Source organism: Panthera tigris, chromosome B1 (genome assembly GCF_018350195.1).
Source record: "Panthera tigris isolate Pti1 chromosome B1, P.tigris_Pti1_mat1.1, whole genome shotgun sequence".
NCBI lineage: Eukaryota > Metazoa > Chordata > Mammalia > Carnivora > Felidae > Panthera > Panthera tigris.
Genome location: NC_056663.1, coordinates 139,332,837 through 139,355,409, shown reverse-complemented (window position 1 = coordinate 139,355,409; position 22,573 = coordinate 139,332,837). Strand labels below are relative to the sequence as shown.

At 35.8% G+C, this 22,573-nt stretch overlaps 1 protein-coding gene across 1 annotated transcript in view; it reads right to left on the bottom strand.

The window, feature by feature from the left end:
- Positions 1–22,573, bottom strand: part of ANTXR2 (ANTXR cell adhesion molecule 2) — a 149,543-nt gene that overhangs the window by 36,495 nt on the left and 90,475 nt on the right. Inside the window, exons 15-16 of the mRNA XM_015542150.2 lie at positions 17,866–18,033; positions 17,219–17,299 (exon numbers count right to left, since the gene is read on the bottom strand). Of these exons, the coding sequence (XP_015397636.2) occupies positions 17,219–17,299; positions 17,866–18,033 (249 nt within the window). The remainder of the gene's footprint in view (positions 1–17,218; positions 17,300–17,865; positions 18,034–22,573) is intronic.

Sequence of the window (22,573 nt, the reverse complement as noted above, 5' to 3'; positions counted from 1 at the left end):
AGTATGTATAGAAAAAGGAACACTCTTGCACTGTTGGTGGAAATGCCAACTGGTGCAACCTCTGTGGAAGAAAGTACAAAGATTCTGCAAAAAATTAAAAATATAACTACCCTATGATCCAATCATCACACTACTGGGTGTTTACCCAAAGTATATGAAAACACTAATTCGAAGGAATATATGCACCCCTGTTTATTGAAGCATTATTTACAACAGCCAAGCTCAGTAGCAGCTCAAGTGACCATCGACAGATGAATAAATAAAGAAGATGTGGTATTTATAGACAATGAAATATTATTCAGTCATAAAAAAGAATGAAATCTTCCCATTTGCAACAACATGGATGGATCTAGACAGTACAATGCTAAATGAAATAAGCCAGTCGAAGAGAGATAAATACCACTTGATTCACTCATATGTGGAATTTAAGAAAGAAAATGATCAAAGGAAAAAAGAGAGACAAACCAAAAAACAGACACTTAATTATAGAGAACAAACTGATGATTACCAGAGGGGCAGGTAGGTGGGGGGATGGATGAAATAGGTAAAGCAGATTAAGAGTGCACTTATCATGAGGAGCACTGAGTGATAACTGTGGAATCACTATATTGTACACCTGAAACTAATATAACACTGTATGATAACTGCACTGGAATTAAGTTTAAAAAAAATAAAAAGAGTAACCTGTTGATTTATTTGCTACCACTACTTAGCTCTCTTTTTTTTTTTTTTTTAAGGAAAATATGTTTTATAATAGTTCCTAAGCCTTGGTCCTTGTATAGTATCTGTAGATGCTCAAAAATCAATCCACAAATGATTTTCTGACCCCAATATTTACAACACTGCGTTTAAAATGCTTAATATTTATGTTTTGAATATTTTATGTTTAAATAGTCACTAGTGATGCTTAGGTTATTTAAATAGTTTAGTAGTATTTCCCATGTCTCTGTTGGCCTTTTCAATTTAATTTCATTGGTATGATCTTCTCATATCAATGCATGAGCCTATATACTACAACTAAAACAATGAATTTTAAACTGTGGTGCATTTTCTGTACAATTGGCCAATTAGCTTTAAAACATAAAGTAGAATTTAATTGGCAAACAAATTCCTCCAATAATGTATTTAAATTTCAAAGAACGTTAATATCGCTCACTCACCAACTACCTGTGTGATTCTGGCAAATTACCTGACCTTTCTGAGCCTCAGTTTCCTTATCTATAAAATGGGGATAAACATACTCTGCAGTGAGTTGCTCTGAAAATTAGAGCAACATATACAAGTCACTAGTACAGTACCTGGCACACAGCTGCTTCTCTATAAATAATGCTGGGTTTTTAAATTAATGATGGTATCAATAATGATGGTGAGGTGTGCTGCCTTCCATAGAACCAAATTCTTAAGCAATTTTTTTAATCAAGTCTATTCAAGTTTTGATTTTCAATGCTGGCCATCACAGTTTTGGATCCTGACACTGTCCCAACATCACTATAATTACCTAAGATCTATGTCACATTGGGGTCTTTCCTGATTTTTTAACTTTGCCTGTTGTTTTTTTTTAATGTTTATTTTATCTTTGAGAGAGAAGGAGGAGAGAGTGCAAGTGGGGGAGGAGCAGAGAGAGAGGGAGACACAGAATCCAAAGCAGGCCCCAGGCTCTGAGCTGCTAGCACAGAGCCTGATGTGGGGCCCAAACCCACAAACCATGAGATCATGACCTGAGCCAATGTCAGACGCTTAACTGACTGAGTCACCCAGGCGCCCCTATCTTTGCCTGTTTTAAAGTCATAGGGATAGAAGGCACAGTGCCGGGAACACAGTGGGTGGTACCGTAATGGTGCTGTATGGTGACAGATGGTAGCTATACTTGTGGTAAGCGGAGCATGGCATATAGACTGGTCCAATCACCATGCTGTACACCTGAAACTGACATAACATCATGTCTCAACTATACTTCAGTTAAAAATAATAATAATAAATAAGCAAATAAATAGGTACAGCCTGTGGAAAACAGTATGGATGTTTCTCAAAAAATTAAAAACAAAATTACCATATAATCTATGATCCAGAAAAAAAAAAAAAAAAGAAGCTAAAGGTTACTAAATGCTGCTGTGTTTCCATGTCTTCATCTTTATAATTCCCAATAACATGTTGCTATTTATATCCACATTGTATTCTTAATGAAGTCTTTCTTTTTTTTTTATGTTTATTAAGTTTTGAGAGACAGAGCATGAGCAGGAGAGGGGCAGAGAGAGAGGGAGACACAGAATCTGAAGCAGGCTCCAGGTTCTGAGCTGTCAGCATAGAGCCCAACACAGGGTTCGAACTCATGAACTACAAGATCATGACCTGAGCCAACGTCGGACACTTAACCAACTGAGTTAACCAGGTGCCCCCTTAATGAAATATTTCTGATATATATTTGAAATATTAAAGATCTAAGAATTTGAGGCCAATATTAACTCAGGATTTTTCAATATATAAAGAATATCTAAAATATGTTTTTATCTAACTGATCAAGAGTAGTAAAATAATTCTACTATAAGAATAAAACTATGATAAAAACCATTGTCCTTAGAGGTTTATGTTAAAAGCTTTCAAAGGCTAGAGGTCACCAAAAGTGTTATTTGTCATCTAGTTAGGGGAAAAGACCACTTAATACAAGGAGTGTATTTGGTTAATTTAAATCAAAATGATTGATTTTCATTTAACATTTGTCCACTACTGATAACTCAAGTTGGAAAATCAATTTCACAGTGATCCAATGGGAGAAGGGTTCCATGTTAGCTATATATATTTAATGACAGAAACACATTAGTACTTCACTACTTATAACAGCATTAAATAAAAGAAACTTTGTGTTGAAATTACTTTGCAGTTTTGACACAATGCAGGAAATTGCAACATATCAAAACGACAATGGAGATAATCCAATATCACACATAAATATCTTCTCTTTTATTTTGAAAGAAGAAAAGCAGTAATAGACTAGTCTTATAAAGACAGAAAACTGGCATAAAATTTAACTATGCTGCTCTCTTAAATCTGTATTCTTTCTACTTTCTTCCATATGCAGTTATTTTCAATTTATTTAAAGCATAATAGTAGCAAAATATATATTATGGATCTAAAATCATTATACTGTTACAGTTATTCAGACATCTTTCAAAATACTGTGAGGAATATATACTATTCTTTAACTCTTATGGTAACTTGTAAAATGTTTATATGTATTATCATTTTTTATTTTAATTCCAGTGTAGTTAACAAATAGTATTATATTAGTTTCAGGTTGTTTCTATGTATTATTAAATTATTGATGGGCTGACAAAATGTCTAATTACTAAAAAAGTATAAATTAGTTTGAACAGGTTTGTAAACAGTAGATCAAACTTTCTACTTACACAAACTTTCATTCATCAAAGATTATTATGAAAGCCTACTCTCTGAGAGGTAATGCACTACGTTCTGGGGAAAAGCCCTGTCTTCATAAAACTGGCTTGGTTGGAATTAGAAAAAAAAGACCAGACTGCAAGAATTCAAAGGTATCCTTGTGATCATTTATTTCTCTATACATAAATGAGAAAACTGAGGACCAGAGAGAGGAGGAGATTTATGCTGGGCTTCAAGCTAATCAACGACAGTACAGAGATCCAAGTCTCTGGACTCCCAGTGTAGTGATTTTGCCAATACATCACCAAGCGCGTTAGAACTTCTGTAATTCTGCTTTTTTCTCATAACTTACTTCCCCAATTCTGACGCTCTTGTGACAGCTTAGAACACAACTGTTCCTGGAATACACAGATATTTCATCCCTTTTGTTCCTCTGAACATGCTCTACCTTCTGAGGCATAGAACTGAAATGGAGGGGAAGTTTCTGCATAGAAAGGTGATGAATTACACAACTTCTAAGGTCCTTTATGATGCAAAAGATCCTTATTAACTTTCTGTAGAATTTATTGCCAATTCTAAATATTATCTTTTATTTACAGATGCAGCTTATTAACTTTCTATGGAATTTATTGCCACTTCTAAATGTTATCTTCTATTTACAAATGCATGCAAAATTAAATGTACATTATATAATATACAGAAATAGAACATGCATGCATTCTGTATATATTCCAAAACGACTTATTGACGTTGACATCAATACAATATTAATAATTTCCATATGAGAATCAGACTCAAAATTGAAATTTATTTAAAAGTACTTTCCTACATGTATAATAGTCTTCATTCAGTCTGTTATTGAGTGAAAGAGGGAGAAAAATAAAGTGCTGCACTGTAAAATGACAGCACGGCACAATGGAGTTGCTCACTGAACCAGAAATCAAAAAAACTTGGGTTTGAATCTAAGTTCAGTTACTTTTCAGCAATGTCACCTTGGGAAATTCACTAAATATCTCTGAGTCGGGGCGCCTGGGTGACTCAGTCAGTTAAGAGTCTGACTTCGGCTCAGGTCATGATCTCGCGGTCCATGAGTTCGAGCCCAGCGTCAGGCTCTGTGCTGACAGCTCAGAGCCTGGAGCTTGCTTCAGATTCTATGTCTCCCTCTCTCTCTCTGGCCCTCCCCCGTTCATGCTCTGTCTCTCTCTGTCTCAAAAATAAATAAACGTTAAAAAAAATTAAAAAAAAATAAATATCTCTGAGTCACATATTCTTCATCTGTAATATGGGAATAATATGACACCCAACTCTTAGGACTGTGAGGAACTGAATATACAGAACATACGTAAAACATAATACGCAGTCAATGACAGTTAGCTAATTTGAGTTCTGAATCTATCCTATGAAAGATTTCCTCCTTCCTGAAATTAAGAGCACCCTCCACAAGTACAAAGCACTGTCACCCCCATTAGATACATAAACACCGCACATATATATGCATATGTACACATGAACACACACATGCATTTTTATCTATCGGTATTACAAGCCTGAGCCTTGGTAATATCAAGAAAAATATCTGAAGCCAGGAATCTCCTTTTTTTGTAGCTAATAAACCTAAGTTGATATCCACCCAAGAACAACAACAACAAGAACAAAAGATAGGATTCCTATTGAAAAAGCGTTACTTTACCCAAGAAACCACTTGATGACTTGACAATCCACCACACCTTCTATATCAAAATTTATATACAAGTCTTTTTTTGTGACTCATGATGAAAGATTATATTCAAAGACAAAAACATTGAAAGCAAGGCTAAGCCATACAGGAAAACACAAATTATCTCTAGTCATGTCACAAATTTATTTGAGAACCTTCCAAGAGCCCAGTTCTAATGTTATTTATGTTACTGCCCAGCTCCAATCCTTTACTGGCTCCCCATGGACTATAAATTAAAATCTAAACCCTTGACACCTGCAGATTTTTGCTTGTCTCTCCAATAATTACTCGGTACAAAATAAATAGCTGAATACATAAAATAAATACTATTTCACTTTCACATTTTTCCCCTATTTACATTTAAAGCTAACATAAAAGGAAACATTGCTGCAAAGAATAAACATATGTCTCACAGCCAAATCTGGGATTTCAAATTTGCACACAATAATATTCAAGCCACTGATGACAACTTTCTACTGAAACTGAGTTCACAGTTATCAGAAGTAAGATATACATGTAGAAACTAAATGGATTTAGTGTGTCGCATATTTTCATTACAGACCTTTTTGGTTTTTTTTATTTTGTCCAAATGCATGAAGAACATGAGACATAAGACCGAAATCATGTTCTTAAATTTCGAGCCTTGTGTGCTTTTTAAGGAGTTCTTCTGGAAGAATTGCAAGCCGTTTTTCAGACAAAATACAATGAATACAGTTTGCTGTGATTTCACATTGAAAAGTATCACAGAATAATAGCATAGATTTAATAGCGAAGGGAGATTAACCTGACAAATATGAATGGAACAGCCACAGGGGGAGAAAAACAAATAAATTTTAAGAAGTTGTCTTAGTCATTTTGAGGGTCAATTTCATTCCAAATTGAAGTCCAGCAGAGCAGGAAGCCCTACAAACATATAATCTGCAGCTTATTATTTAATAAATAAACACTTGAACCTCCTTTTGCCCACATGTGCTTAAGAGGAATCATCTTTCCTCCCCAGTTTTCATTTCTTTTTCCTCTTTCTTCCTTTCCTCTTTCTGCTCCTGATCCTCCCTCTTTCTATCTCAGCCCATAATCTGACATGTCGTCTTCAGTGAAGTATTTTGTATGCTGGTAACCAGTAAAGTAATATTATTCAGATTTACTGCTGATGCTATACCTAGGGATTTTATTTGGATTTATTGTTACTTGTCTATAATTCCTAACTGCCCTACAGTAACTGTCAAAAGGTGAAGGCCTGAATATTAACCCAGGGAAATGTTTGAAAGATGTAAATGAAAATATTTATGTAAGTCTCTCTCCTCTCCTCTCCTCTCCTCTCCCCTCCTCTCCCCTCCCCTCTCTCCCCTTCTCTCCCCTCCCCTCTCTCCCCTTCTCTCCACTTCCCTCCCCTCCCCTCCTCTCCCCTCCTCTCCCCTCCCGTCCTAAACCTCTTATCTCATAAAAGAGCATCTGATGCCAAAGTATGAACAGTGTATTAAGGGCTAAGCTTCAGTATTAATAACTCAGATTTAAAACTCTTGGCAATTAATTAAGATTAATGACAGAAGTCATTCCCTTTTCTTCAATGTAGCAGTCCTTCCTATCTCTAATTTCTCATTCCTGTGACCACTCCACGCTCATTTCAGGCTGTGAAAACACAGGGTCCTAAAACTTTGTTCCTGTTATCTGTTGCCTTTTGTATCTGAGATTAACGAAGTAGACATTAGCAAATTTACAACCAACAGCTCAGACAGCTCTGCCCTACTTTAAGCGGTTAATGGAAAAGGAACTAATCTAGTTAAGAGCACAGGACTAGTTCATAAATCTGGATTCAGAGGATAGATAAAGACATCACACCTCTTCTGGAGAGTAGGAACTGAATTCAATCAGCAGCTCCCTTCTCTCTGTTTGCTGGGAAGAGCCAGCATTTCTATAAACTGAACTCAGAGGCTAGCATAAGCCACATACAGCCCTGCAGAAAGATGATTATGGAAGAGATTGACATTAATGTATGATTTCACTGGGACAAATACAGGCTTCACAAGAATCCCAATCACTGAAAACTCTTCTTGGATCAAATATGAAACAAAGATTAAATCTGTTTTAGAAAAAAATAAGCAGAATGCAGCTGCAAGCAACAAAATAATAAACGTATCTTGATAAAGAGAATAAAAATTACAAGCCTTCATCTATTCAGAATTCCACCTAAAAGGAAAAGATTGTGTCATGCTTTTATTACTCAGAAAATGTTTAATAGATTTAATTATAAAAGTTAATCATCCAAAATGATAAATCTTAACACCATATAAATAACATTTTTATGTATCAGCATCCTCAGCTATATCTTTATAAGAAATAATTCAAATTTATCAAATTTCCTAACTGCTCTGTGTCTTGATTTTTGTAGTCCCATAGTCTCAGGGGAAAAATCATGAACCTAAAATCATAAGTCGTGATAATAAAAGCTTTGAAATTGTACAAAGTCAAAATGATGCGTCTCTCAAGAGTCACTAGAGTCTAATGCATATATTCCTCAACAGCTCATCTTTATTTTTCATCAATTATAATAGAACTAAGAGACATTAATACACACAGTTCTGTTCAATATCTTGTGCACATTATAGTGAAATACTGTGATTTGTTGGCACAGGACTTCCTATCCAGAATGAGAAAGTTAAAGTCTTGACTGTGCTCACTGCATTGGTGGGAATCATGAAGTCAGCTGGGCCTCAGCTGAGATACATCAGGTGAGGGGCAGAGATGAACAGACTGAAAAGTTATACGGTAATTATAATTTGAAAGCCATACATAAAGAATACAGTAGAAATCCAGGTGAACACAGATGATGTGGTGACAAGAGAACATTCAAGAGGAAATTCATATAAGCTCTCAGAGATGTGCAAGTAGAATTTAGGAGAGAGGAAGGAACCGACTAAAAATGATGTACTTAATGATGACAGCAAAGCAGTGAAAGTCCATGTGATCTCTAGAGAAGAGTGAGATGTGAGAATACCAGGAGACCAAAGGTTAAACCTGAGGAACCAATAAAAGTTAGGAGGAAGGAGAAGAGAGAAAAATGAAAGATGTAGAGAAAGAAATCAGAGAATAAACACTCTTAACTCTAGAGCTTTCATCTCTACACTATATATATAGATGTCCTATTTGAATTCTTCATTGAAATATGTTTTACAGATTTACTTTGTTAGGCAAGTAAGATATGATTTGATATATAATATGATATCAGTGTGTATAATTGCAAAACCATATATTCCTGTGTGTGTATAGCCAATTCTCATTAGGGTAGATCTTAATGCTATTTGAATAAAATTTATTGAATTCATTATAAACTCTTTGTTAAGATATCATTAGTGTCAGGAAATGGCTCTAATAGAAGAATTTATTGTAAGCAGGAAACAGTGCTTGATTTAAGAAAAAAAAAAAAAACATCTAATTTTGACCCAAAACCAAAATGTGCTTAGTACTTAGAGAAGACTCTAAAATATAAATAGAATATATATTATTTTCACTACATTAACCTGCTTGCTAAGAAACATTACGGGAATCTAAAGTTTAGGAAATTAGATGCATTCCTTTTTTCCACAGTCTTAAATGAAAAGAGCTCTCTAGGAGAAAGATATGAGGTATATCAGAGAATAAAATCGCTTTGAAATGGGAACAAGTTTGTAAAAACCATCCCAGTCTCATTAATTAAAAAAAAAGCAAAAAGAAAAATAAACAAGAAATTTCTCATAACCCTTTGAAATAAAAGAATTAATTTTTAAGCCAAAGTCATACAATGGTAAACAAATGTCTACTGGTATTCTTAAACAACTTCTTGCAGAGTTTGAAAAGTGAATCATTTTTATTTTATACTTCAAAATTATATAAGTTTTAAGTTTTTCAAGTGTTAGAGGTTGTGATTTGATTCAGGGCAGAATTAAGGGAAAATACAAAGGTTATGTGAAGTAATTTTAAAAAGGACTTACTTAGAGATTAGAAGGGTATATTATAAAAATACTAGTATTTTATTTAGAAATAAAAATGAAAGATATTTAGCAAGAAAAGACATTCCTTAAAAGTATATACATTTGTATAATGTGTTAATACAAATTCCTTTTTAAGAATAAGGGAGGGGCACCTGGGTGGCTCAGTCGGTTGGGCAGCCGACTTTGGCTCAGGTCATGATCTCGCGGTCCATGAGTTCGAGCCCCGCGTGGGGCTCTGTGCTGACAGCTCAGAGCCTGGAGCCTGTTTCAGATTCTGTGTCTCCCTCTCGCTGACCCTCCCCTGTTCATGCTCTGTCTCTCTCTGTCTCAAAAATAAATAAAACGTTAAAAAAAAAAAAAGAATAAGGGAACTATAAAAGCTTCCTACTCAAGCCAATTTCCTTAACTGAGTTATGAAGCTCTCCTTAAACTAAACTTATAAATTGGGGCTCTGGTAGACATAAAGGCACCATCGTAATGTGCTTTGGTAAAATAATAAACTGTCTACAAAAATGATGCACTTCCCCCCACCCCTTGGACTGTGTCCTTTGAGCTCTAAATTGAAAACTTAATATTTAATATATGCAGAATAATATACATTTTTGTAAATCATTAGGAATTATATGATTTACTTAAATATACTTAATCTTCTGCAATTAAAATTATTAAAAGGCCATACATAAAGTACTCAAAACGGTAAAAAAGAGAAGTTAAAAATTGTATCTGTGCTGACATTTCTGCTCCCAGCTGGATGACTGAATTGATGTCCTCAAGATGTTCAACAGCAATGCTGTATATTAAGCCTAAGAAAATAATGTATTTAGCCCTAGACAACTGACATTAACTCTTGGTATTTTTAAAGTATTGTTTTAGTGTGCCAAGGCTCACGGATGATGAAAAAAAAAAGTTTATTTCTAAAATCAGCACATTGCTTTGGAAGGAGGGTATTCATGCTAATATAATAATTTTTGCCTCTTGATAATCAAAAACTTGTTGATCAATTTTAACCAAAAAAATCTCTCTACCTAAACTTATTTATAAGTTGATACATAAAATATGTATGAGGCCACTAAATACAAATTATGCCTGGTTTGGGGGGTTAAAAAGCCAAGTAAGTATCTAGATTTTATTTATACTTTGTTTGAAAAAATAAATCTTCCTGTATAATTTAAATCATTACATTTCACATATTCTATATTTCACTTTAGAGAACTAAACTGAAGTCAACACTTTTGTCAGCTTATACACATAATTAAGAGATAGTTTTATTTACGCTAAGAAATGGTATCCAAAAAAGCACTCTATTTCATGAAATTGTTATTTTCTACTTAAACAAGCATTAGCTGATGTCATACACACAGAGAAAATATGTTCTATAGGTATACACACAAAAATATTTACAGTAAACACACACACACATATATACACTTACTCAGTGGGATTGTAGTAATAATGGCAGGTCTATCTTGTGTTATTCTAGTAAAAATTAATCTTTCAAATGTATATAAACCAAGTAAATTATTTCTACTAGTTTAAACGGGTCATTTTAGGTATTTTCAGAATGCCCTAAAATATTAAGACAAGAGATGATAAGAATGAAAGACACTGGTGATAACAAAGAGGGTAGAAAAATCTGATGGTTTTCTTTCCCAGCGATATCACATCATAATTAGTTTAAAGGATCACGTAAAATTTCAGACCTTACAAAGATAAAGGTAATTATCTGAGTTTTAAAATATCTCAATATTTTTCTGAGTTAAGAATTCAAAAAAAGAAAAGATCTGGAAGTACCATGGGCATTTTTTTTAATATGAAATTTATTGTCAAATTGGTTTCCATACAACACCGAGTGCTCATCCCAACAGGTGCCCTCCTCAATGCCCCAGGGGCATTTTTGTGTATAGTATGGACTTAATGACTCAGGCTAAAATAAAGGGTTTTCTTATAGCACTTAAAATTGATTGCAAAGTCCAGCTATATGACACAAAATATTAAGATGGAACCTAAAAACTAAGTGTAAAAATGCAGTCATTAGCTGCATACTTCCAAGCACTGAAAACATTTGAAATTTCAAATCATGTGAGTGAAGGCTTCAATCTGTTCATAAACACCCACAAGTGGTCTACATTTTGCAAATGTGATGAGGAACTTAAAGGCAGTGTGACACAAAATCTCTGCTACCAAAATGCTATTCAGTCTGAAGATGAAGTGACTTAATAATAGCACTGAGCACTGGGGGATTTGTAAGCATGATGGACTTCACAGCGATCCTCAGGAGGTTAGGATCATTGAAGAAGCTGCCATTGAAGACAGTGAGGCCGGTTTGTTTTGAACTTGAGAATGCAGATGCAGGACAGGCAGAGGAGTGAACGTAAATCTAGAACTAGACATATAAACATCAGAGGTCCAGCCTTAATCTTTTGCCATTGAGGTTATCAGGTTTCTCTGGTGCCTTTTAAAAAATTTTTTTAACATTTATTTATTTTTGAGACAGAGAGAGACAGAGCATGAACAGGGGAAGGGCAGAGAGAGAGGGAGACACAGACTCTGAAACAGGCTCCAGGCTCTGAGCAGTCAGCACAGAGCCCCACTCAGCGCTAGAACTCAAAAGACCGCGAGATCATGACCTGAGCCGAAGTCGGACGCTCAACCAACCGAGCCACCCAGGCGCCCCTCTCTGGTGCCTTTTAAATGAGCCTGTGCTATCTATGTTCTCAGGGATTCTTTTTCCCTGCAGATTTTTTTTTTTTTAATTGGAGGACTGACATTGGCTTCTGTCAAAATGGACTTTGTCTTTTAAAGCAGCTACCATCAATCATCTCAAAAACTGAAAATTATATCTGTACGATTAATAAAAGTCCTCTCAGCATAAATTTAGCTTAATTGGAAACTCACTACACACTTCTGTTGCTTATTTCACTACTGACTGATGAAAACTTTGCCACAGTCTAACAGGTCTCCCTAGGCCATTGTTCCCTGGCTATTCCCACTCCAAAGGATACCTCTGAGTTAGCACCTTTTCTTTATCTCAGAGTAGCCTTGCAGGTATTTCCTCAGGTGAGGGAGCCTAAACTTTATTAATAATAACAGTTTACATTACCATAAAATATTATCTTACTGTACCTTGGAGCTTTATTTGTCACACTAATGTTTAAACCAATTCTAATTATGTCACATGAGTGTGTGCACAACTGAGCTTTTGCAATACTGCCACTGAAAAGTATACACGTTCTTGAATTTTTCTCTGGCTAAATCTAGGTGGGAGAGCAGAAAAACCCCTCAGAAAGAAAAATGTTTCCTTGAACATGCACTTCTTACTTTTGACTTACAATTGTATTTTTACTATCCAACTACAGGCATTAAGTAAAGTCTTTTATAAATAGGAAATTAAAGCGAATAGAATTTTCTCATTTTTGTTTTGCTAAAAATTTACATCCATCTGAAAAAAATCTAATTTCATTTCACCCCAAGTAGTAAAAAGCCGCATGACAGAAGTTTAAAAGCAAAGAGTGGATGCGCTTTATGGGTGTTACTATTACCAGGGTTCTTCTATTGCAGCGTATAAATTTATGTCTGCTTACTGGTGAACGAGGGATTGCGGTCTGAAGGTTAACATAACCTCCATCACAGCCAAGAAGCTCCTTGGAGATTTAATTGGTTTGTGGAACAACTCCAAAACTAGTGCCGCGCTTTCTTCTTTCTTTGCCTTTCTGCTTCTCCAACTCTCACTTTTCAAATGAAAAAGGAGAACGCGTGGTAATGCATCATTTATAAATTACCTTGTTATTGCAAAAACAAAACACCGCTTTGAAAACCAAACAAACTCCTGCTGCGGACTCCAGCATGTTTGATGGAGGCCCTTCAAAAGAGTCCATGGCTTAATGGAGGTTGTTTATGTGGAGACTTCAATCTGTACCTGCTGTCCCCCGTCACTCCCTGGAAACTTGGCGGCAGATGTTGCAGCGTTAAGTTGTCTCTGAAGTGGCTTTCTGTCCTCGTCTCCCCACCGCAACGGAGTCAAACTGCATTAGATCTCTTTATTTGTGCCTGAGGCAAGTTTGGGAGCGCAGCTGTGTCCACCCCCACTCCTACCTTTGGTGTTTCAGGCCTCCAGGCAGCGAGTGTGAGACCAAAATGGTTCTGCCGCTCTCAACTACCTCCGCTGACAATCCGGCCGCTCGCTGCGGGCTGGGGAGGCCGCTGCCGCTGCTGCAAACAGATGTCGGCGACAACCTGCTAGCTTACACCTGGACGCGCGGCCCTAACCTCGCGCGCCGCGCGCTGAAACATTCATGACTCAGAGGAGTTGCAGCCACAATCAAAGCCCGTGCCTGGTCTGTGCGCCGCGCGCGGACCCCGCCACCTCCGCAGGAGCTGGCGGCGCGGAAAGCGAGCGGGAACGAGGGACGGGGCCAGAGATTTCTCGCGCCGCTTTGATACTTTATGCCTGAACTTCAATTACTTGATCAAGGACTTCAATTCAGCAGTGAATTCTTCTGCAAATGAGCCCGGTGCGGCCCCGGAGCCATAAAAGGAGAACATTTGGCTTGAAATTCAGCGTGACGGGACTTGCAGAGTAAATGTGCTTGACTCCGGGTTTAGTTCTACGTACGCTGATTTGTTTATTAAACTAAACTCTCAAGAGGCAGAATCTGCAGTAAACAACTTATAAATAAATGACAAGATTGTTTTCCAAGGTGGAAAACGTGCTGTTGACTAGGCATTGGTTCTGTTATTTTGGAACCATCAGCCACAACCTGAAAACAATTGTTTTATTGTCTCCCAAGCAGCGCTAACTTTGTTTTGCCTTTTTTTTTTTTTTTAAGAAAGAGACTATTATTTCCTTTAAAAGTCACAAATGAGAAACCATTCTTGCTTATTCCTTGACAATATGAAACAAACTATCCATTTCCAACGACTAGACAATTTTTCCAAAAGTCTTCTTAATTTCTACAACGTACAAATTGCCCATATATACATACATGCCTCGTATGACATTGTACAAATACTTCTAAGAAGTATAATCAAAGGTAAACACGCATAAGATTTTATGAGCACAGGAAAATAACAAAATTATTGGCAAATTTTTTCACCAATTTGTATGTTGATAAGAAAATTTCTTTTAAAAAGATTGTCCTTGACTAGCTAATAACATTTTTCCAATGCATTATTTGATATGCGAACGGTTTTTGTGGGAATCAATATATCTACGCTGATACAATACTATTTACCAATTCCCTATTATTTAATGGGAAAAATTAATGGGAAAATAGATTTTTGAAATAAAAGTAATAAACAGTTTGGAAGGACAATGATTGTCTTTACTGTATACATGTGTGCTGTACACACACATGTATCAAACCTTTCATGAGTACTTTGAGTAGTCTGAGTTTAATTAGGTACTGATTGGCTTCAGGGGAGTAAAGTTGAAGATAGGATTTTACCCATCCACATGCTACAGCATCCAGTCACTAGTAAGTATGGTTTTAAGCTATCAAAAAAAACCTCCCAAGACTAATTTACTCCTTCAATGATTCTATTCTGGCCTACTTGGAGTATTCAACATGAAGAATAGCCAGAGGAGTGGAGGCCTCTGCCATTTAAATATCTTAATCTCCTAAATTTAAAATTTTCTCTACTCCATGTAATCCTGGGAGACAAACCATGTCTACATACACTGAATTGGTGAAAATTGTACAGTTCAGTCCATTTAGTTTTTGAGGGCTTAACTAGCCATAGTAAGTAGAAGGTAATGGTGAGCCAGTCTGCTTCTCATGAGTAAATAAAGCCTTACCAAAGCAAATCATCCCATTTTAATATCCTACACCAAATGTAGATCAAAATTAGCAGTGCAAAATATGCTCCATATCCTAATTCTATTTCTACCTCTAGGTCATTTTCTTACTAGGTGAATCACTTTTATTTCTAAAATGAAAGATACTCTAAAGGTAAAAAGGTACTGGAACTTAAGAAATATTGTTGCTCTCTTTTTTAAAATCAAATTTGTGGGATGTTGGAATGTCCATACAGATTATTGCCATGGTGCCATGCAATCATGATTTCATATAAACAATTAAATATTATTTTCTGGATAATATTATTTGACCTGGAGTTAAGAAAGCAAGAGATGGGGCGCCTGGGTGGCTCAGTCGGTTAAGCGTCCGACTTCGGCTCAGGCCATGATCTCACGGTCCGTGAGTTCAAGCCCCACATCAGGCTCTGTGCTGACAGCTTAGAGCCTGGAGCCTGTTTCAGATTCTGTGTCTCCCTCTCTCTCTGCCCCTTCCCTGTTCATGTTCTGTTTCTCTATGTCTCAAAAATAAATAAACGTTAAAAAAAATTTAAAAAAAAAAGCAAGAGAGAGTGTGCATACTCAAGGAAATGGACTGAACATATCTGAAGAGTAGTAAGTATGGTGGGGAGAGGACATGGGTAACAAGAGAACAAGACAGGACATTTGGGGTCAAAAGATGTACAAGTATTTCAGTTATTGTACAGTCTTTTATAAAGTTGACCCAACATGTACTATGATTATGTATGCCTTATGATTGGTGTAGATTTTTTGGCACAAATATCACAGAGTCACATGGTTGGCCTTGTCAATAACAATATTTACTGTGCTCAATCTCAAAAGATTTCTTCTCTTCTATTCCCAACCTATCATTCTGGTTTCAATCCCCAACCCTCAGACTAGTAATCCACGAATCACTGTGCTCTTGGCTGCCTCAGAGACTTTGTTCCTGATGTTTCATCCATGGAAAAGCTCATTCCACCTAACTCCACCTGTTGAAATCCTATTCATATTTAAAGATAGAAGACCTATATTTTTGAAGAAGCATTCCCAAGTTCCTCCAGAAAGAGTTCATCTCTCTTCCTTCTGTACACTCAAGAGTACTTGATAACTACCTATACCGTGGCTCAGATCACCTTCTGGAATAAATATTTCTTTCCTAGCTGTCTTGTTTCCCAGACAAGTTTTAGGTTTCTTAAAGGCGAAGGCTACAGTTTGTATCTACCCCTCACTAGTACCTGATGTCATTACTAAGGCACATATATAATTCAAAAACTATTGAATTAAATCAGAATTAGTAGAAATGATGAAAGACAAAACTAAATTTTAATCATAAGAGTGAAAAGAATATATACAGTATTGGCAAGAATGTTAGAACCACTGCCTGCTTTTGTCAGCTAATACATCTTTAGTGCTATCAAAATACCCAACACTTTTACAGGTGAAAATTATTAAACAAATAAATTAATGTCTAATCTGGGGAACAGAAAACTAAGAAGATGCACAACAATGATTTTAAGACACACACAGTGAAAGGCTGGCATATTAAAGAGTAAATAGAGTTTACTTTCTATTAACTACAGTGGTCTGGAAATGAACGAGGTTGTTCCATAAACCACCTGCTTCACTCTACCTATGGTCCAAGCAAAGGGTAAATGATCTGTTGAGAAGTCTCAAACTGTATTTCCTAAATAGTTGAGCTCAGAGGTTTTTAAAATGACCCCCATTTTCCTAGAAGTAAAATTTTAAGGATTTAGATGTTTTTGTATGTTAAGCACCAAGCTAAAATATATAACACTAAACATAACTTAATTTGGCACTGTAAAATAAATATTAGTGTCATTAATCATCCATCTTAAAAATAATAGCCTATCAAACCTGAATGAACCTAAAGTCCTCTGAAGTTGATGTGAATGAAGTTCACCTATGTTCCCTGGGCCTCTCTGCTGGTAGATGCTAGAGAAAGGATCCTCAGTCTGTCCTAGTCTGCTAGGACATATGTCTGCTACTAGTCCTCAGTCTGTCCTTCCCACCTTGTAAAACCTCAGAATGTGATGTCGTCCAAATCAAAGGCTGAAGCAACGAGTGTGCATATGAAAGTATGTGTACAATAGGCCATAATTTTTACATACTACTTGAGAAGGGACTTGTGTTGAGCCTTGACTTGCAAATATAGTGCAACAATAGAAAATAATTTATTAAGCACCCTACGTAATAGGAACTTGTGTAAGACGATGATTCCTTCCTCAAGTGTGATGAGGGCTTTAAATTCTTTTTGATCATTTTTTCCCTACCTTCATTATACCGATCCAAGCACTCCGCTCTTTCCTAACATCCCCACATACAAACCTCATCTCCTTCCTGAGGCCGCATCAAGGAAACCCGGTCATACTGCCGCCGTAACAAAGCCCAGAGTGCATCAAGACGACCCTAAAGGGAAACATGATTTGTAAATTCTTAGTGGACGTATTCAACCTCTACTTACTAAATAAACGAACAGTTAACAATGAAGAAGGTAAAGTCTTAGTCTCTCTCTCCTTTCTTTACTAAATTAAACAAATAATAACAAAAATGGAGGTTCTTGGGGCGCCTGGGTGGCTCAGTCAGTTAAGCGTCCGACTTCGGCTCAGGTAATGATCTCTCAGTCTATGAGTTCGAGCCCCGCGTCAGGCTCTGTGCTGACAGCTCAGAGCCTGGAGCCTGTTTCGGATTCTGTGTCTCCCTCTCTCTGACCCTCCCCCATTCATGCTCTGTCTCAAAAATAAATAAACGTTAAAAAAAATAAATAAACGTTAAAAAAAATAAAAAAAAAAATTAAAAAAATGGAGGTTCTTATTGCCGAGAAAGCATTCAGTTGTTAGAATGTATGATGAATGTCTGCTACTTGATGTACCTTGGTCCTCCTTCAGACAGTTGGGAGCTTGGGGGAGCTGAAGAAGTCACATTTTCTCTAGTTACGGTTTCTCAGTTAAATCACACAAAATTTAAACAACTACCTTAATTGGTGTGTACCACTTTGTCTGAGGAGGCTGGTACATGGGTTTGGGACGAGGTGGTCTAGGCCTGACAGGTTCCTCAACTTCTTCAGGAATCCTCACCACAGCATTTTTGGCTTTCTCTAGCCTCGCGCCTTCTTCAGTAGATCCTTTATCACCCCAACGGACCTTCAAAACAATGGGGAAATACTTGTATCAGACATATAGTGTCCTAGAAAAACAACCTCTTCTTTAGTAGATGGTCTTTTGGCTCACCATCTTGGAGTAAAGAGATGAGTAGTATACTAACTCTCAATTTCTCCTCTTCTGAGACTATAGTAGGTATGTTCCTCTTCTAGCTAAATACGTACCCATATGTACTGATGGCACTGGGGGAAAGAGATGATGATGACAATTCACATTTACTGAATGGCTACCATGTGCCAATTTGCATTTAATCCATACAAGAATGCAATGGAATAGACAGTATACGTACTATATTCTTTTCCTTCCAGATGAGGAAGCTGAGGCACAGAAAGGTTAAGTGATATGTCCAAAGTCACACAGCTAGCAAGTGGCAGGGCAGGGATTTGAACATAAGCAGTCTGAAATAAGTACCTTTCAAATAGGTTTGAATTTTACAAATATAATTTACATGTATTTTACAACTTTGTAAAAAACTTTGTATTTTATACAAAGGAGTAAGTTGTTCCTTCCAAAATTCTCATCAAGTTTGCCTAAATCAAAAAGTATGATATTAACATTTAGACTTTAGAAATAAAATAATTATATGTCTGACTATGGCTCAGCTCATAATCTCCCAGTCCGTGGGTTCAAGCCCTGTGTTGGGCTCTGTGCTGACAGCTCAGAGCCTGGAGCCTGCTTCAGAATCTGTGTCTCCCTCTCTCTCTGCCCCTTCCCAGCTCACACACTGTCTCTCTCCCTCTCTTCCTCTCAAAAATAAATAAAAACATTTTTTAAAAAGTCTCTTAAAAAATATTTGTACATGTAAAATCATTATATACGATGTTTCTTTAATTTGTAAAACTTGACTTTGTAAAGTAGCTTTTAGTCTTTAGTTCTGATGCTCATTTGGGTATGGTTATTTACACAGGTCAATTCTTCATTGAGAGGAAGGCAAATCTGAAAAGACTGCTTTGAAAGGAAAAATTCAGAGGCACCAGAGAATTCCACAAATTTTAGGGTATTTCCTTCTCTGAAAACTCTAGACATTGAAAAACTATAGGGTCAAATGATTAGTTTCTTTATTCTTCAATGAATAAGAATTAAGAGCTAAATCTGAGCTAAACTTTACCACCATATAGGTATGGGAATAGAATGTGACTCCTGGGGAAAGATTTTGTCCAACCAGGAGCAGTGGAGAAGTCCTACAAAAAGCAAGGACATTAACAAAGACGATAAGGATAAGATAAGTGAAGGTCTAAAAAGAAATATGAAGCCTTGTCCAGAGCACACTGATTCACCAGAGTTAAATGATTTCTACAAAGGAAAAAAAAAATTAGGCACTTTTTAAAGCATTTTAATGACCTGAGTTAGTGGGTAGGGATACAGATGATTACTGTTCACAGGAAGAACTATTCATGGCTTTTCGATAAGGCTTACTTAGATGTTTTTACCTTTTTTACTACAATTTTAGAACAGGCTTTCAACTTCAAGTAGACCCTGCTGAGTCATTAAAATGTATCTGTATCTTTCAGTGTGATCAGTGGTACTAGAATGTTCTTTATGAGGTTGTTAAAATTGTTTTAAACACCATTAAACCTTTAGAGCTAGGTAGTTGGTTTTCTTTCCAGAGAAATGACCTTCTCTTTCAAATCACAGAGTCTTCACCTAGATAAACTAAAACTTATGAAATCTTTAAATATAGCTAAACTGAGCTAAAAAAACAAAAACAAAACATAACAAAACCCTCTAAAACCAGGATATTATTCTGGCAGTTGTGAAGTCTCAATTTTAAGGGGGAAAAAAAAAAAGAAAAAAGAAAACAAAAAAATATACACAGTTAAGTAAACAAATGAATGTCATAACTCAGAAAAGTAATTCAAACTAAAAATGTAAGTAGATAAAGGTTAGATCTATTCAGAACTTATAGATTTAACATACACAGCTCTCCAGGCTTGCTTTCACAGTTGGTATCTTACAGGTAATGGTAATCATATTCTCCAATTATCACTGGCACCATTCTCAGATAAAGAACATGAAGAAGGTTGTTGAACTGGAGTTCTGACTCAATGTATTTCTAGACACTCAACTATTAAAAGACTATATTCTGTGAAGTAGAGTTGCTGAGGTCTAAAGGAAATTCATTAGTTGAATCCTTAGTTCCTAAAGTAACTGTTCCTTCATCGTCACCATCATCACAAAGAACAAAACAAATAATTCCCATTCAATTTCAAAGTCTAAAATTAGGAAATACTTCATAGATTTTTCCTAAAACTCTCCAAGCAATTACAGGCATAACCTCAGAGATATGGCGCATTTGGCTCCACACCTCCACAATAAAGCAAATAGTGTAATAAATGAGTCAAATGAATTTTTTGGCTTCCCAGTGCATATAAATGTTATGTTTACACTGTCCTGTAGTCTATTAAGTGTGCAATAACATTATGTCTAAAAAAGCAATGTATGTACCTTAAGTAAAAATATTTTATTGCTAAAAGCTTCTAACTGTCATCTTAACTTTTAGCAAGTGGTAATCACTGATTATAGATCATCGGAACAAATACAATAATAATGAAAAAGTTTGAAATATTGCAAGAATTTACCAAGACATAACCCAAAGACATAAAGTGAGCAAATGCTGTTGGGAAAATGATGCTGACAGACTTGCTCAATGCAGGGTTACCACAAACCTTCCGTTTCTAAAAAACAACACGGTATCTGTGAAGTACAATAAAGCAAAGTGCAATAAAACAAGGTATGCCAGCAAATATATATACATTTAGTTGTATAAATTTTAATATTTTAGTTTAACCACTTTAAGATAGTCAAAAAAGGATTTAAAAAAAAACACACAAATAAATTGCCAAAGGGAACTTTAGCAGAATTAATATACCTGGCTTTTTTACTATGGAAAAAAAAAAAGTGCAAGCTTGATAGCTAAATCCTTCCAACTCTACTTGGCTTTCATAATAAACAATAAAATTCCATAATTGCCAGAGTATATTTGGATGACTAGGAGGTTGTATCATAAAGGAGCAATTTTAGAATTGAGAAAAGAAACAAAAACAGTTTCACGCTGAATTGGCAGAAACACACATTTGAAGTCATTAGGTATTGTGGATCAGTTGTGCTAACAGCTGTTATTAACATCAGCTCAGTTCCAGCGTTCTGCAAATTGCCATTACCGTAACGTTTAAATATTTAATTTAAAGGAAGGGTAAGAAAAAAAAATCTATGTAAAATCCCTATCCTGCCTTAAAATAACATTAGTTATGAAGATTTGTTCTGTAATTCAGATGTGCGCATAACTTCTAGAATTCCATTTATTTTTCCTAGTTAGAGGTATTTTTTTAAGGAAAATACTTTCCAGGCTTAAATAGGCATGGTTTTAAAACAGATTAAATTTTCTATTTTCCCTAAGTTTAAATAAGATCAGGTTTGAGAAAGTTTCATGGTGCTTAATTCTTGATTCAATTTTTATTGTGTATTTTTATGTATTGTTTCCCTTTTGTAATGTTCACATTTCCTTTCTCATTTTTTCTCATTCCCATTTCCATCCCTATACCCTATTTACCCTATGTATGGAATACCCTATATACCTACATACCCTATGGATGGAATACCCTATACAATGTAGCCAAAATTGTCCAAAGCTAAAATGCACCCCAATCATTAAAAGTGGGTCCTTTTCATAAGTTTTCTTAAACTGAAAAGGACAGGCAATATCGTTTCACATATTAAGAGTTAATAACTCTTAGACTTGAAATGTGAGTTACTCAAGAACGTGCATGAGCCTTTGGCTTTCTTGATCACAAACCAATATTATTCCTTTTAACTCAGGACCCCTTCAGGAGCTCATGTGTATGCTTTTTTTTCCCCTTTAGAAAGAGATCTCAATCTTTGGTACACTGGAATATTGGACTCACAAAAATCTGGCATAATTCCTCGTTTTTTCAGCAAGAACATTATTCAGTTAAGGCTCACTTACTAGCATATCCGTATTTCACGGTCATGTGGTATTTTATATGTGTGGATTTCAAAATAGAATTAAATGTATTATTTTGACTCTGAAGTAGTGCACGCTCATTATCAAATGAGTTAGGAAAAATAGGGAAATACATAGCACAAACTGAAAACCACTCCATCCAGAGAAATCTACTAACATTTTGTAGTATGTCTTGTCAAAACATTTTTCCCCTTGCTCACATTTTTTTACACACACATTTTGGAATGAGGTGAAATAAGCTAAAAATAAGTTGAGATAGACAATATTAGGATATCCAGGGGTAACTATTTTATCTCCAAGTTTATTTTTCATATACATTAGATGACATAGTCTATCCTTTCCCCACCCCTCCAAGCCTTGAATGACACAACAAAAGTAAGCAGAAGGAAATGTTCCTGGTTCTGTGACAGGCAACAAAAGCTAGCATAGCCACGTTCTTGTGGACTGTTTGATATTCTCAATCACTCACAAGAAAACACATACGCACTATCTCCTCCAAAAGACAAACTTAATGGCTTCCCGCATCTCCTTTTTCCATGG